Raw genomic sequence first — 14,951 nt, 5'->3', positions numbered from 1 at the left:
TATTTATCATTTAGATCAGAATAATTTTAGACTCGACACATCTGGCAGCATTTTTTACCTTAATGATTCATAAAATTGTTTCCCGCATCTAACGAGATGCCCGTGTCAAAAATATTATGAAACTTTGTCAAAATAAAATTCGAGAAAGAAAGAACATGGCAAGGCAAACATGAAAAACATCTCGCATGCTGCGTTTTTCAGCGCGAAACTGAAATATTCGGGCCGTGTCCGGCCTTGCGCACGTATACTTCTTCAATATGTATCTTTCAGATTCTTTTTGGCACATTTGCAAATTTTCATTCGCTCTGATATCGGGCAGAACAAACACAGCCGCTGTACCGCTGTTTGCAAATGTTTTCCCAGTACGATATGGTAAATGTTAGTTCACTCGATTTCAATATCCAAAGCCAAACATTTAACCATTTTACGAATGCGACTCATATCCGACCGATTGAGTTTTCTTTGGGTTTTCTTTTTGTGTTATTGCCAAAAAAATATTGGATCCCAAAGTGTCTCTGTTGGAAAGAGAATTTCGTACATTTTTTCGTGATGAATCGGAATCTCTTCCACAGCCACACAGCATTCGCGCTATGTTTTTCCCAGCTCCCTCTTCAGTGTTTTTCTAAATTAATTAGGCAATTTTCTATAAATATCAAATGAACTCAGCGCAACAAGTCACAAACCACATCACACCGCCGATATATTTTTCCTTGCTACTTTAAATATTTCGCCATATTTCCCTCATTTTTGATTCAGAGTTGTGAGTGGATGGGAAACTTATTTCCATCCATTAGATAGATTAGACGGCGAGGGCGTTTGTTCCTTAAAATACAGATTTGCAATTTATACAGTGTATCTCTATAAATTTTGGCAGATCACTTTGCAGGCGAACTTGGATCGGCGCACTTGCTGCATATAAATTTTAATAATATTATTTCCGCTTCAGTGGGCAAGTCAACTTTGCTCTGTCGCGGCAATCTATAGAATCCGTATATCTAAACACCGTCCTGCCTATAAAGTATAATATACAAGTGCACATGGAAAAGAGCCAACAGCAATCGAATACTATAAAGTAGTTGGTAGAATCGTAAAAGTGTTTTCATCACACCCACGCTCAGGGAAAATGTAATAAAGCAGCAGCGGATCGAAAACCGAAGAAACGCGCAGATGTTCTAGATTCTAGAAGCATTTAGCACTTCAATATAGGTATTCCGGGGTCCATTTGTTTGTTTCGCCCAGCATTTGCGCAAACATAAAAATATTTAATGTCTATATGCGCAGATTTAGTTTAATTGGGCGCAACGCGCCAGGCTAAACAGAATGGGGCACAGGCACAGTGACTGTGGCGCCTTGAATGAGCTTCGCAAATTCGTTGCATAAGCCTCGATGACAGGCGGCCTCATCTCGCGGACTATGCTGGGGGATGGGAATGGTCCGCAAGCACCGTGGTGCCACGCGTTGTTGACCCTCAGTCCGCCAAGTCAGTCACTCTCGGCGAAAGGAATCTTGGCAGCATATTTATTTATACGCACGCTGTAAATTAGCAAACAAAATAGCGAACAACCGCAGACAATAGAATGTCGGTGGGCAGAGAGAATGTGGTGTTCTGCTGGGTTGTTGGTAGTGCCGTGGAAAATCGCGGCCAGGTTTTAGCATAAACACGAATTCCGCTAATCGCGAAAAGGAACGAGGCAAGAATTTAATTGTTTTCAGCTAATTGAACAGGAATATAAACGCAGCGAGTGCAGCAGTAAAAGCTGCAAATTTCAATCATTTCCGCGTTTCTAATCCGCTAAAAGTATCTTTATTACTGTACAGAGAAACAATTGCTATCCAAATGAATTTGGGGATCCAGAGAACACCATGGCCATGGCTTTCCTTCTTGTATACCTTCAATCCGTTTAATAAATGCTTTCTTTCTGTGTAATATTCCGCCAACAGATCAGGGCACTCAAACGGATAGTTTGCTAATAACCGAAGAGGAACCGGCAGCGCAGATGCGGGAACACCCCCTGGATAATGGGGTTCATAAAACGCCTTTGCGAAAATCCGCCTCGTTCTCCTCCTCCTCGACCAGCTCGCCGGCCAGCTCCACCCTGGGATCGGCCACATCGACCATGTCGCTGCGCTCCTCGACGCCCCTGAGGAACAATCACTCCAGCTCCAGTCGTACTCTCAGGAGTGACACCATCAACACGTTCCAGAAGTGGGAGACCACGATCGAGTCCATAAGCTACGTGAGCACCAAGACCGTTTCCATCTCGGATTTCAGCCAGGAGCCGCAGCTGCGAGAGCAAACAGGTAACTGCACGCATCCATCACTGTTTCGATGGCATTTTTTGTTTATATACATGTGGCTTAGTTTACATCTCATGAGCAATGAATCCATATTAAATCGCAGAGCCAAATGCATCATTCCGATCCTCAAGCGATCTGGAAAATGGCTTGCTACAAAATGGGCAGCCGCGATCTCTCAATCCCTCATCCCAATAGATGGCCTGTCATGCAATACACATATTTCGAATATCTTTGAGGCACCGCATGTAAAGTCACTAAATATAGATTACAGCCACCGCTCTCTGCACCACAACATTGCAACTTTCATGTACCAGAAAGGGAGCTTCGATTATGGTTATCTGTGAGACTGTGGGGTGGAAACTTTGACTGCGACTGTCTCTTCAGGGGCGAAGAGATACTCCATTTGACAAATGCATAGTTGAGGATTGTATATATAAGACTACTTCACTCAATAGGAGTTCTACGAATATCAACGAATAGTTTTAGTCTCCCATTTGCGGGAAAGCCAGTGAGAAACTAAATACTCTATTTATAAAATCCCTGTTTGGACATTTTATACCTAAATTGCCGCTCGGCATGCAGCGCTCTTGGAGCACTGTTTACCGCAACACCGTCGACGTTTCGTTTCGGTTTTATGGTTTTGCTAAATGACTGCAGATGGGGGGCTCAAGACAGACTCTGGGACCTGGTACTCGATGTAGAGACTGAGACGAAATGCGATGCCAAAGCGAGACTGCCACAGCAGCAGCCCCCCACGATCGCTGCCCGACCCACAACGCGACTCATTACATCTGGACTACTGCCGCAAGACAATAAACCCAAACGAAGTACACTTATAACTGAACGATGGGATTGGCTCGGCTTGGGGTCGCCGGCTGAACTGCTTGGGGTTGCATTATCCATCCGCATACGTATCCATCTACTCCGCTGGCTGCTGCATGTCGCCTGCTTCTAACACCCAAGTGTCAAGTCATCCAGCATCTCAGACCCATCCTATCGATGTTTATCCCAACTGATGTTAACTGAACTGAATTCTCTTTCTTGTTTGCAGTAAATTGAATGCATCGCCCGAGCTCGAGCTAAGAGAAGATGAACTAATTCTAAGCAAACTAAAATGAACCTAACGCTGCCTTTTTATCTTAATCGATGTACTAAACAATTAATATACTAATTAAAGTGGAAATATTTTTTGGACTCCTATTCTGTATCTATCTTGTTGGCACATTCTCCGGCCGTGACATAATTGGGCGAGTATTTTTGCACTGAGCATCTTCGATAAGATACAGATAGAGTCGCTCAACCTGGACAGATAGATAAGTGCTGTTAATCTTAGAGGCAGCTGGCGTGAGGATGGTTGGATGGAGAGCATACACAGGGAGAAAATATGTGGTTTTGAATGGTGGATGCCATTAAAATTATGTATAATCGAAGAACCGTTGTTCTTAGAAGGGTGTTCCAAAGTGAACACCTAAGAGTGGATAAGCCAATCATAGGTCCAATATTTTTTCCGAGTGAGGCTCTCGCAGATCGCAACTAACAACAAAGGCAAACTGCTTGCAATCTGCCTTGCAGAACCGGCTAACTGTTACTCCCCGCGTTGTTGTATTTTGCCAGAAGAAACCCAGTTGAGATGCGTGCTGACTGCTCTAGCTGCTTTTCCCTGCGCGACTGGCTTATCTGTAATGGTCGTTGTAGATACATTTTTATCTTGTCGGTGACAGTCGAAACTTTGCCGTCGTTGCGCCTGGCTGCCTCGCATATTTTTCAACTGCCATTTCAACTGCTAGAATCAACTTCGCTGAGTTTGTAACTTAATGAGGGATTCTGTAACTGTGCTGCTGCGGTCGCTTCTACTACATCTGTCCATGTTAACAATTAATTTGAACACAATAAAAAACAATATTGCATGACCATTGCAAACCGGGTTGCCGTAAAAAGCTATACAGTGGCTGCCTTGGGGCGACTCTGCTCCATAGATGGTAAGAAACGACAGGCGTTTTAGGTGCAATTTGTATTAGAGCTTTTCATAAAATGGCTAAAAAGAAATAGAAAGTTGCGACATTTTTGCCAATGGGCCACTGAATGAGCCACATCTCGATGCTGATGATTAAGACACTAAATGAATAATCAAGTTATATGTATCAGGCGGGCGGGCGAGCCAAATTTTATACGTATCTCAGCATCTATGCGGTTTTAAATTTAGACAACCAGAATAAATTATGTGTATAATTTGAAGAAAATGGCCAGAGGAGCCAAATCTCCCTAAGCTTTTTCCATATTCTTGGCAAAGTACAATTTCATGATGCGATTGCAATTGTCAGGAAAGGCATTTCGGGTTAGTTTGCACTTGGATGGATACGTCCTGCACTCCTCTCTGGAGGAAAATCATCCGAATTGGATCTGGAGACAATATAGATACGAAATGGTGCCATGAGCAGGAAATTGTGTGTTACAATATCTAGAATTTCTCTGGGATGACTTCTTTTCTGTTCGTTTTGTGCACAAAATGTTGAAAAATACGTGTCAAAAATAAACCGCCATATATTTTTAGCCAACTTACTCAAAACCCGAATACTTTTCGAAATCCAACCGAGAGAGTGTGATGGAGACCCCGACGAGTCCCCGGAGAAAGATCTCCGATTAAAATTCTCTCACGAAGGCTGTGTCCCCTGGGACAAATGTTTATTAAACGATCGAATTAAACGAAACTAATGGGTACTATTTGAACAGCAATAAAGACATAGGGATGCCCTGCCGTATGGGATTGCATGATAGGAGGATGTAAATGATAGGAGGATGTAGGAGGACATCATTCAAATAATAAGAATTAAAGTGAAGAAAATAAACTAACATCTATTGAAAGTGCGAAGGATAGCACTTCCCCAGCCAGGATCCCAAGCTAAAGCATACGACAAGAATGTGATCAACTGATATGCCTCGTGATTAATTGTAGTGCAGCGACGAGAGTGTTTTCCCAAACAACAAAAAAGCTTACCAACGGCCCCAAGGAAAGTGCAAAAATATCTCGTGGGGAGTGCACGAGAGTGCTCTGGCGCTCTCTGAAAGGAGATCGGCTCGCATCGGAGGAGATCGGGCGTGCAGGCACTGGCTACTTGATCGCATTCTCCGCCAGATTTTGTCATTCTTCGCTCGCACCTCACAAACGATCGACGTCTTGGTTTCAGTCTCGGGGATTATGACTTGAAACAGTTTCAAAATAGATATTTTTTAGAAGAATATACATATATCTATATCTAACGCACCATACGGTACAGATATATGTATACGTCTGCAGCCAATTCGTTCGCATAGAGTCCCGCACAGGCATACATATACATAGAACGTCGAAAGGATAACGCAATTTCGAGTAAGGATCGATTAAAAAGTGTGTGGAAAATAGGGAAAAGCCAGAAATAATGGTGAAGTGTTCATGAAAATTTTCTCTGGTTACGAAACCACTTCGAGAAAAATGCCGAAAGAATTTTTCAGTGCGCTAAATATCTAAAAATATCCCACCCGATTGGGTGCTTCGTTTCGGGTTCTGGTTCGGATCAGATCGGATCGGATCGTATCGGTTCTTCGGGGCTCCACTTCGTGGGTCCGCACCCAATTCGACGAATCGACTGTGAAATCGTGTGCAAACAGATATCAGTTTATACTTATATACTAAAAAAAGCAAATCGAAAGTACCTACCACTATCTCAGTGACTATAATCTGTGCACCTGCATTGTCCTGACTGATCCTCGCAAGGATCAGCCCCCAAAAGAGCCGTGCAGTGGCCGGCAGTGCCGTGAAAATAGTTGAGGCGGTGGCCGATGCACCAATCTCATACGGTTTCCCATTGGAAAACCAGAAAAATATTTATTAATAGATCTGTGAAAAATAAGAAGCTACCAGCTACCGTCGAAGCACGCCGAGTGCGTCTGTATGGGTGTATCTGCGGCTGCATGTGTGCGTGAATGTGTGAGTGCGTATCTGTGTGTCGCAGTGAAATATATTTCAACGCTAAAAATAGTTGGAAATGCCTCACAGGCGCACAGAGTATGGAAATGAATATGAAGAAGGATGGCTGATAATGATCATCGCGGCCTCAGAGATCGCGGATCTGATTTATATCTAAATTCGATGAGAAAAGAAAATTCGATGAGTGTCGGCCAGCCATAAAACAGACGGGTGACAGCCAAACATAAAAGAAAATCAAGCGAAGGATATAAAAATCCATCACGTAGGAAAATCGCGGAACGCTTGCCAAATCAGAGTCATAAATAAGACAGTGTCTCTTTGACAGTTGAGTGCTTAAAAATGATCTTAATGATGGGTGTTTTCTGTTCTGTGTATATTTTGTTTCAGCAATTTTAAGAAGCGACCAAGAGATAAAAGTATATATAGAAAGTATATCAAGTGAAGAAGCAAATCAAAGAGAGAGTGATCGCGAGGTGTTTAATTCTACAGTGCAGTTCATCCTGCAACGATTTGGTTGTCATTTTAAATGATATATAGTGATATATAACGCAGCAAAATGCAACGACAAAATCCGAACCCCTACCAGCAACAGCAAAACCAGCAGCAGCAGCAGCAGTTGCAGCAATATTCCTCTCAGGAATACTCGCATTCTAGCCAGGAGCAGCACCAGCAGAGGATTAGCCGCACCGAGCATGTCCAGCACAGGCATGTTACCACCCAGCAAGGTCAGTCCCAGTCCAGGATGTCGTCTTCAGGGCGGATTCCCTTACAGGCATTTCAAGGGGTTCGGTGGGATTCACACAGTGGATTACGAATCGCCGCAGTCCCCAAGAAATGTCTCCTGAAGGATGACATCCATCTTCACAATCGCTTCCAAAGATTTTTAACGACCCGCTTGTTGTTTTCACTAACACGGCCTTGAGATCACTTTTAGAGAACTGTTAAAGGTCTAAATTAAAAGACATCAACATCTTGGTTTAAAAACCATGAACCATAAAAGAGTCTTCTGAATTATTTCCTACATATATCTCATACACCTTCATTGTCTGGCTTGTCTTTTCAAGGATTAGCCCCCAAACAGTCGTGCTAGTACTCCCTGAGAATATAACCTTCTCATTTAGGGCAACGATAAGGTATAATAATGAATCATTATTAATGATACATACTATATGTATAAAGGAAAAAGCTGATATTTCTTTCATGAAATTGGAAAAAATTAGACAAAACTTTGAATCACAATATATTATTTATTATTTTTATTTTGCTTAACTTTAAGCGTTCCAAATGAACCGAATGATTCATTATATTTTAGAGGATGGGTCACTTTTGTTTCGTGTTGATATAGAAAATATACAATAAATATTTGACAAATTATATCTTTCGATCATTTACTTTATTGTTATTGTTATGATACTACATATTAACGGTACATATTAACAAATCTATACAAGATGTAGAATTATATACAATTTAATGAATAAACTGAAATACACAATATAAAAACTTTAAGCATAATTAATTTACGCTTGGAAACAAAAGCCATTTCGAAAAAGCCTGCTTTCAAAACATAATGTAGGTTCGAAATAACTCATCTACCTCCATCCTGACTCATCCTACCCCGTAATGTCCTAAATATATCCACACTAAAATAAGGAAAAAATAAAAAGAAAATCATAATCTTTTCCCTCTTACCCAAATGTGTAAACTTATGTTTCATCGTTGAGATATTAATTGATGAATACAGTCTATTTTTAAGATAATCTTTTCATCTCCCACGACTGCGCTGACATACATTTAGATTCTGTATTCTTCAAGTATAAGAGATTCGAAATCTTCACTTTGTTTACATTTTGAAATGTTAGCTCTTGCTGAGAGATCGGGAGAATGGTTTAGCATTCTCTTATACCAAAAACCCGAAGATCACCCGAAGAGTCTGAGCATGCGCGAAGAAAATTAGAGAAGAGTGTCTTCTGAACGAAAGAAGAACAGTAGCGGAAAAAGAAAATAGAGAGAGCACTCACAACTTTCCATATTTGTTTACACCCCAATCCTTCCCCGATCAGCTGACTCAGAAGTCGTCAACCTATATCTACGCAGAGGCAGCGGCACACTTTGAAGATTCAGTTGATAAACAAATGCTTATAGAATCTGTACAACTACAGGCCCAAACTTTGGATATATACTCGGATCGTAGGCAGATTATTTTTAGAAAATTGAAATTTTTTTGCCAGCTTTAAATGTATATCTAAAGTGCGTTCGGTTAGAGTTCAAGGCATCCCTATAAATATATGATGTTTTTATTTACAAAAATAAAATATAGAAACAAAGTTTATGGATATAAACTGCAGAAAGAAATATTTACGAATAAGGTCCTCTTACAGCCTTAACTTAAAGCTTATTCAGCATGATCCCGAGTTTCTTTCGCGTCGATCGTTTCGAAAGAAGTCTAATAACATGTGTTTCCCATCCCATTGATCTTACAGTGCAACAATTTCCTGGAAGCCTCGGGGGTCCCTACGTGCCCCCTGCGCTAACACACGTGTACGCCCAGGGCGACATCTCGCCACCCGTTTTTGAGCAAATCTTCAAGAACGCTCGCTTCGCCCAGGGCGGCAACGCCCTGTTCGAGGGCCGGTTGAGGGGCAACCCGAAGCCATTCGTGACATGGACGCGGAAAGGCGCACCCCTTCTCGAGTCGCAGAAGTTCCGGATGAGCTACAACGAGGCCACGGGCGACGTGTCCCTACTGATTAACCAGATCGGGCCCGGGGACGAAGGCGAGTACACGTGCACGGCCCGCAATCAGTACGGCGAGGCCATCTGCAGCGTCTACATCCAACCGGAGGGGGCTCCCATGCCGACACTGCAGCCAATCCAGAACCTGGAGAAGAATATATACTCGAACGGGTACTCCTTCACTTCCATTGAGGAGGAGTTCCGCGTGGACACTTTTGAGTATCGGCTGCTCCGCGAGGTGTCCTTCCGAGAGGCCATTACCCGGCGCTCAGGCTACGAGCAGGACAGCCAGCTGTCCCAGGAATTGGATCGCTCCCAGGGTCCTGCGCAGGCTCCGCAAATCTCGCAGAAGCCTCGCAGTTCGAAGCTGGTCGAGGGCTCCGACGCGGTCTTCACCGCTCGTGTCGGCTCGAACCCGAAGCCTCGTCTAACCTGGTTCCATAACGGTCAGCGTCTGGTAGCCTCGCAGAAGTACGAGATCTCCTACTCCAGCGGAGTGGCTACCCTCCGGGTGAAGAACGCCACCATTCGCGATGGCGGTCATTACACTCTGTTGGCCGAGAACCTGCAGGGATGCGTGGTTTCGTCTGCCGTGTTAGCCGTGGAGCCGGCCGCAGAGTCCGCTTACGAGCCTAAGCCGGTAGACAATATTGCCGAGCAACTGGAGTCGGGTAAGGCTCTGCCCCCCGCCTTTGTCAAGGCGTTTGGAGATAGGGAGGTGACAGAAGGCCGCATGACAAAGTTCGACTGCCGTCTGACCGGCAATCCTTACCCGGAAGTGTTCTGGCTGATCAATGGGCGGCAAGTCCGTGACGACGCCTCCCACAAGATCCTGGTCAACGAATCCGGCAGTCACTCGCTGATGATCACCAACGTCACGCGCTTGGATGCCGGAGCTGTGCAGTGCGTGGCCCGCAACAAGGCCGGCGAGGTGGCCATCGAGGCACAGTTGAACGTGCTGGAGAAGGAGCAGGTTGTCGCACCACAATTTGTTCAGCGCTTCAGCACCATGACTGTCCGCGAAGGCGAGCCGATCAGCATGAGCGCCAACGCCATCGGCACTCCGCAGCCGCGCATCACCTGGCAGAAGGACGGAGTCCAGATCTCGTCCACCCCCGACCGCTTCGTGGGCATTGACGGTGGCGCCACCTGTTTGGAGATTCCGCGAGTCAAGGCCAGCGACGCCGGGTGGTACCAGTGCACTGCCCAGAACATCGCCGGATCTACGGCCAACCGCGCTAGGCTGTACGTCGAGGTTCCTAGGGACCAGCCAAGTCAGGAGCAACGACGTCTCAATCTCCCGAGACCAACGAAAGTCATCGAGCCAGAGTAAGTGTTCTGAAATTTCCTAAAACATATTGCTTAAATATTCATTTTATATAAATTTAAGGCCCATTCCTGGCCCCGAAATCATCTATCTGCGCCATGTGGAGCGCGCCAAACCCCACTTGCGACCCGGCGAGGAGGACCGCGTGTATCCGCCCCCGCAGTTCATCATACCACTGCAGAACGTGCAGCAAACCGAAGGTGGTCGCGTCCATATGGAAGCCCGCATCGAGCCGGTTGGTGATCCCAGCATGGTCGTAGAGTGGTACCTCAACGGACGTCCACTGGCAGCAAGTGAGTTACCCGGCGATACTAGAACACATGTCGAGCAGAACAAATTGTCCTTTTGAACTTGCAGGTGCCCGTGCCACTTCGGTCTTTAAGTTCGGCTTCATCGCCCTGGACCTTCTAAGCATTATGGGCCACGACGCCGGCGAATACATGTGCCGCGTGAGCAACGCCAGCGGCGTGGCCGAATCCCGGGCCATTTTGTCCGTGGTTCAGCGCCCGTCCATTGAGCAGTCGTCGCAGAACCCAAACAGCCTGCAGTACATCAGCCAGCTGGAGGACTACTCGCGCTACTCGCGTCAGGAGAGTTCTGAAGAGCAGCTCAACCAGGCGCCGCAGTTCATCCGCCCGTTGCGCGACCTCGGCGAGTTCGAGGAAGGCAAGAATGTTCACTTCGAGGCGCAGGTTACGCCCGTCAACGATCCTTCCATGAGGGTGGAGTGGTACAAGGATGGCCTGCCCATCACGGCCAGCTCTCGCATCACCGCTATCTTCAACTTCGGCTATGTCTCCCTGAACATCTTGCACCTTAGAGCCGAAGATGCCGGTACCTATACTGTGCGGGCTGTAAACCGCATTGGCGAAGCCATCAGCCAGTCCACGATCCGGGTTCATACCCGATCCCAGGTCACCGGCGATCTGGGAATCCCGGAGCAACAACGCTACATCGAAAGCGTGGAGGAGTTGGAGGACTACCGCAAATCCCAGCAGCGTCGCCACGTTCAAGAAGCGCCCCAGGCTATTGCCCCACCTCAGTTCAAGACTCCGATCCAGAACCAGTTGGATCTGCACGAACACGCGCATGCGCACTTCGAGGCAAGGCTCGAGCCGATTGGCGACTCCACCATGCGCGTGGAGTGGCTTAAGGACGGCCAACCTCTGGAAGCCAGTTCCAGGATCACCACGTACCACAACTTTGGCTACGTGGCACTCACCATCAAACAACTGACCATCTACGACGCCGGCACCTATACTTGCCGCGCCTACAACGCCATGGGTCAGGACACCACTGTAGCCCAACTGACTGTGATCTCCAAGAACGAGATCGTATCGGACTCCCAGCACCCAGGCGGCCTTCAAAAGATCCAGCACTTGGAAGACTCGTCGCGGTACGGACGCCGCGAGGAAGAGGAGACCTACACCACCACTGCTCCTCGCTTCCTCGGTCCTCTCAAGGGCACCACCAAGATTCTGGAGGGCCAACGCGCCCATTTCGAGGCCCGAGTCGAGCCGCAGAGCGATCTGGGCTTACGAATCGAGTGGTATCACAACGGCCGCGCCATCACTGCTGCCAACCGCATCCAAACTTATCATGACTTCGGCTATGTCGCCTTGGACATTTCCCAGGTTCGCGCCGAGGATGCTGGCGTTTACATAGTGGTGGCGAGGAACAAGCTAGGTGAAGCTCAGCAGCAGGCAACGATGGTAGTGGAAAGTAAGTATTATTACTCGCTACTTAAGAATCCCTAAGTAATTTGTATCCTGTCGTCTTCCAGCTCGTTCCAGTATCGACACATCTAGCATGCACCGCGGCCTGTACGAAAAGACCCAGAACTTAGAGAACAAGCAGTTCGTAGAGCCACAGTACGACATCGAGGAAATTTCCAAGTCGAAACCAGTCTTCATCCAGCCCTTGACTGACCCCAAGCCCATCCATGACGGCAAGAACATCCACCTGGAGTGCCGACTGGAGCCCATGGGCGACCCGACTATGCGAGTGGAATGGTTCCACAACGGCCGTCCCGTTACCGTGGGTTCCCGCTTCCGCACCTACTATGATTTTGGATTCGTAGCTCTCGACATCATCAAAGCCACGGCAGCAGACTCCGGGGAATACACTGTGAGGGCCACTAACCACCTGGGCTCGGCCCACACCTCCGCCTGCGTGCGGGTTATCGATCACACGGATGTGGTGACTGAGACCCAAAACGAACAGTCTCTGGAGCAGATTCAGCTGCTCGAGGATTCACGGCGCCGTCACCACCAAGAAGAGGATATTACCGTCATGCAGGCCCCCCAGTTCACCAGGGCTCTGCACAACATCGAAACTGTGGAAGGCACCAATGTCCACCTGGAGTGCCGCCTCCAGCCAGTCGGAGATCCCAGCATGCGCATCGAGTGGTTCGTCAATGGCAAGCCCGTGAAAACCGGTCATCGCTTCCGTCCTGCCTACGAGTTCGACTATGTGGCTCTCGATCTGCTTGGCTGCTACGCCATTGACTCAGGTGTCTATACCTGCCAGGCTAGGAACCAGCTGGGCGAGGCTGTCACCTCCTGCTCCGTGCGCATCATTGCCAAGAACGATTTGATTCTGGAGACGCAAAACGAATCGGGACTGCAGAAGATCCAGTACTTGGAGGATTCGTCGCGTTATCGTCGCAACGAATTCGTCGACGAGGTGGTGAACATTCGTCCGCGCTTCCTCACTCATCCCAAGAGTCTGACCAACACCCGCGAGGGTGGTCACGCCCACTTTGAGTGCAAAATCGAGCCGGTAACCGATCCCAATCTGAAGGTGGAGTGGTTTAAGAACGGGCGTCCCATCACTGTGGGCCACCGCTTCCGTCCCATCCACGACTTTGGTTACGTGGCACTCGATATTGTCCAACTGATTGCCGAGGACTCCGGTATCTACACCTGTCGCGCCGTGAACCTCATTGGCTCCGATGAGACCCAGGTAGAGTTGCAGTGCCGCAGTGGTGAGCAGATTGTCACCGTCACCCAGAACGAAGCCGGTTTGGAGCAGATCCACTACCTGGAGGACCGGTCGCGCTACAGCCGTCGCGAGGAGATTGACGAGAGCACCAAGCAGGCCCCGGTGTTCACTACGTCCTTGAAGAACATCGAAATTAAGGAGAACCAGAGGGCCCACTTCGAGTGCCGCTTAATTCCCGTTTCGGATCCATCTATGCGGGTAGAATGGTACCACAACAACCTACCCCTCAAGTCGGGCTCCCGTTTCACTGAAACTAACAACTTCGGTTTCGTGGCCCTGGACATTATGGCGACTCTGCCTGAGGACGCCGGCACTTACACCTGCCGTGCATACAACGCCGTAGGCGAGGCCATCACCTCCGCCGTTGCTGTGGTGCACACCAAGAAGTCCATCTACCTCGAGTCGCAGCACGAGACTGCACTGCCCCGGCTCCAGCACTTGGAGGATGGTTCTAAGCGCCAGCGCATCAGCGTGCAGGAAGAGTTTGTTTCCCAAGCTCCCGTCTTCACCATGCCCGTACGTGATGTCCGCGTGGCTGAAAATCAGGCGGTGCACTTCGAGGCCCGCCTGATCCCAGTCGGAGATCCTAATTTGAAGGTGGAGTGGCTGCGTAACGGACAGCCCATTGAGGCCTCTAACCGTACCACCACCATGCACGACTTTGGCTACGTGGCCCTCAACATGAAGTACGTGAATCCCGAGGATTCTGGTACCTACACTTGCCGCGCGGTGAACGAGCTCGGCCAGGCAGTGACCTCCGCTTCCCTCATCGTGCAATCCAAGACCGCTATTCAGTTGGAAACACAGCACGAGGCGGCCATGCACAAGATCCACCAGCTGGAGGATCACAGCAAGTACCAGCGCAGGGAAGAGGAGGAGTACACAGTCACCACCGCACCGGTGTTTGTCACCAAGCTGATCGGACCCAGCAGCCTGTTTGAGGGTCAAAGTGCCCACTACGAGTGCCGCATCGAGCCCTACCCTGATCCAAACCTTAAGGTGGAGTGGTTCCACAACGGGAAGCCACTAAGCACTGGCCACCGTTTCCGTACCACCTACGACTTTGGCTTTGCTGCTTTGGACATTTTGACCGTCTACGCCGAGGACAGTGGAGAATACACTTGCCGTGTGACCAATAATCTGGGAGAAGCCGTGAACTCGATTGTACTGAATGTAACTTCGCGCTCATCTATCATCCACGAAACTCAGCACGAGGAGGCTCTGACCAAGATCCAGCATCTGGAAGATACCTCCCGCTTCCAGCGAAAGACCGACGAGGAGCAGTTCCATGCCGAGCGCCCGCAATTCGGACGTCCCCTTCGCAACGCCAAGGTCAACGAAGGCACTCCCGTCCATCTGGAGGCCACTTTGATTCCGGTCAATGACCCCACCATGAAGGTGGAGTGGTACTGCAACGGCAGACCCATCCAGACAGGCCATCGCTTCAAGACCACCTATGATTTCGGTTTCGTGGCATTGGATATCCTCTATGCCCACGCCGAGGATACTGGCACCTACATGTGCAAGGCCAAGAACGCCGTGGGAGAAGCTGTCACGACTTGTGCTGTAAACGTCACAGGTAAAGCCACTGTTGAATAAGGGCATTCCAAAAAATAATTAGAA

The 14,951-nt window shown here is 48.0% G+C and overlaps 1 protein-coding gene across 6 annotated transcripts in view; it reads left to right on the top strand.

Annotated features, from left to right (window-relative positions):
* Nucleotides 1-14,951, top strand: part of LOC6507567 (titin) — a 119,149-nt gene that overhangs the window by 27,242 nt on the left and 76,956 nt on the right. For 3 of the 6 annotated variants that reach the window (XM_044715015.1, XM_044715014.1, XM_044715016.1), the window contains 5 exons: nucleotides 1,942-2,301; nucleotides 8,746-10,327; nucleotides 10,389-10,618; nucleotides 10,683-12,047; nucleotides 12,109-14,907. In XM_044715015.1, the coding sequence (XP_044570950.1) occupies nucleotides 1,942-2,301; nucleotides 8,746-10,327; nucleotides 10,389-10,618; nucleotides 10,683-12,047; nucleotides 12,109-14,907 (6,336 nt within the window). Of the gene's footprint in view, nucleotides 1-1,941; nucleotides 2,302-5,400; nucleotides 5,684-6,649; nucleotides 6,988-8,745; nucleotides 10,328-10,388; nucleotides 10,619-10,682; nucleotides 12,048-12,108; nucleotides 14,908-14,951 lie in introns of those variants that run through there. The other 3 variants (XM_032454423.2, XM_032454424.2, XM_032454440.1) reach the window with 3 other exon arrangements.

The sequence above is a fragment of the Drosophila ananassae genome, chromosome 2R (genome assembly GCF_017639315.1).
Source record: "Drosophila ananassae strain 14024-0371.13 chromosome 2R, ASM1763931v2, whole genome shotgun sequence".
Taxonomy (NCBI): domain Eukaryota; kingdom Metazoa; phylum Arthropoda; class Insecta; order Diptera; family Drosophilidae; genus Drosophila; species Drosophila ananassae.
The sequence above is the reverse complement of the archived record's forward strand: the minus strand, read 5'-3'. Positions and strand labels throughout refer to the sequence as shown.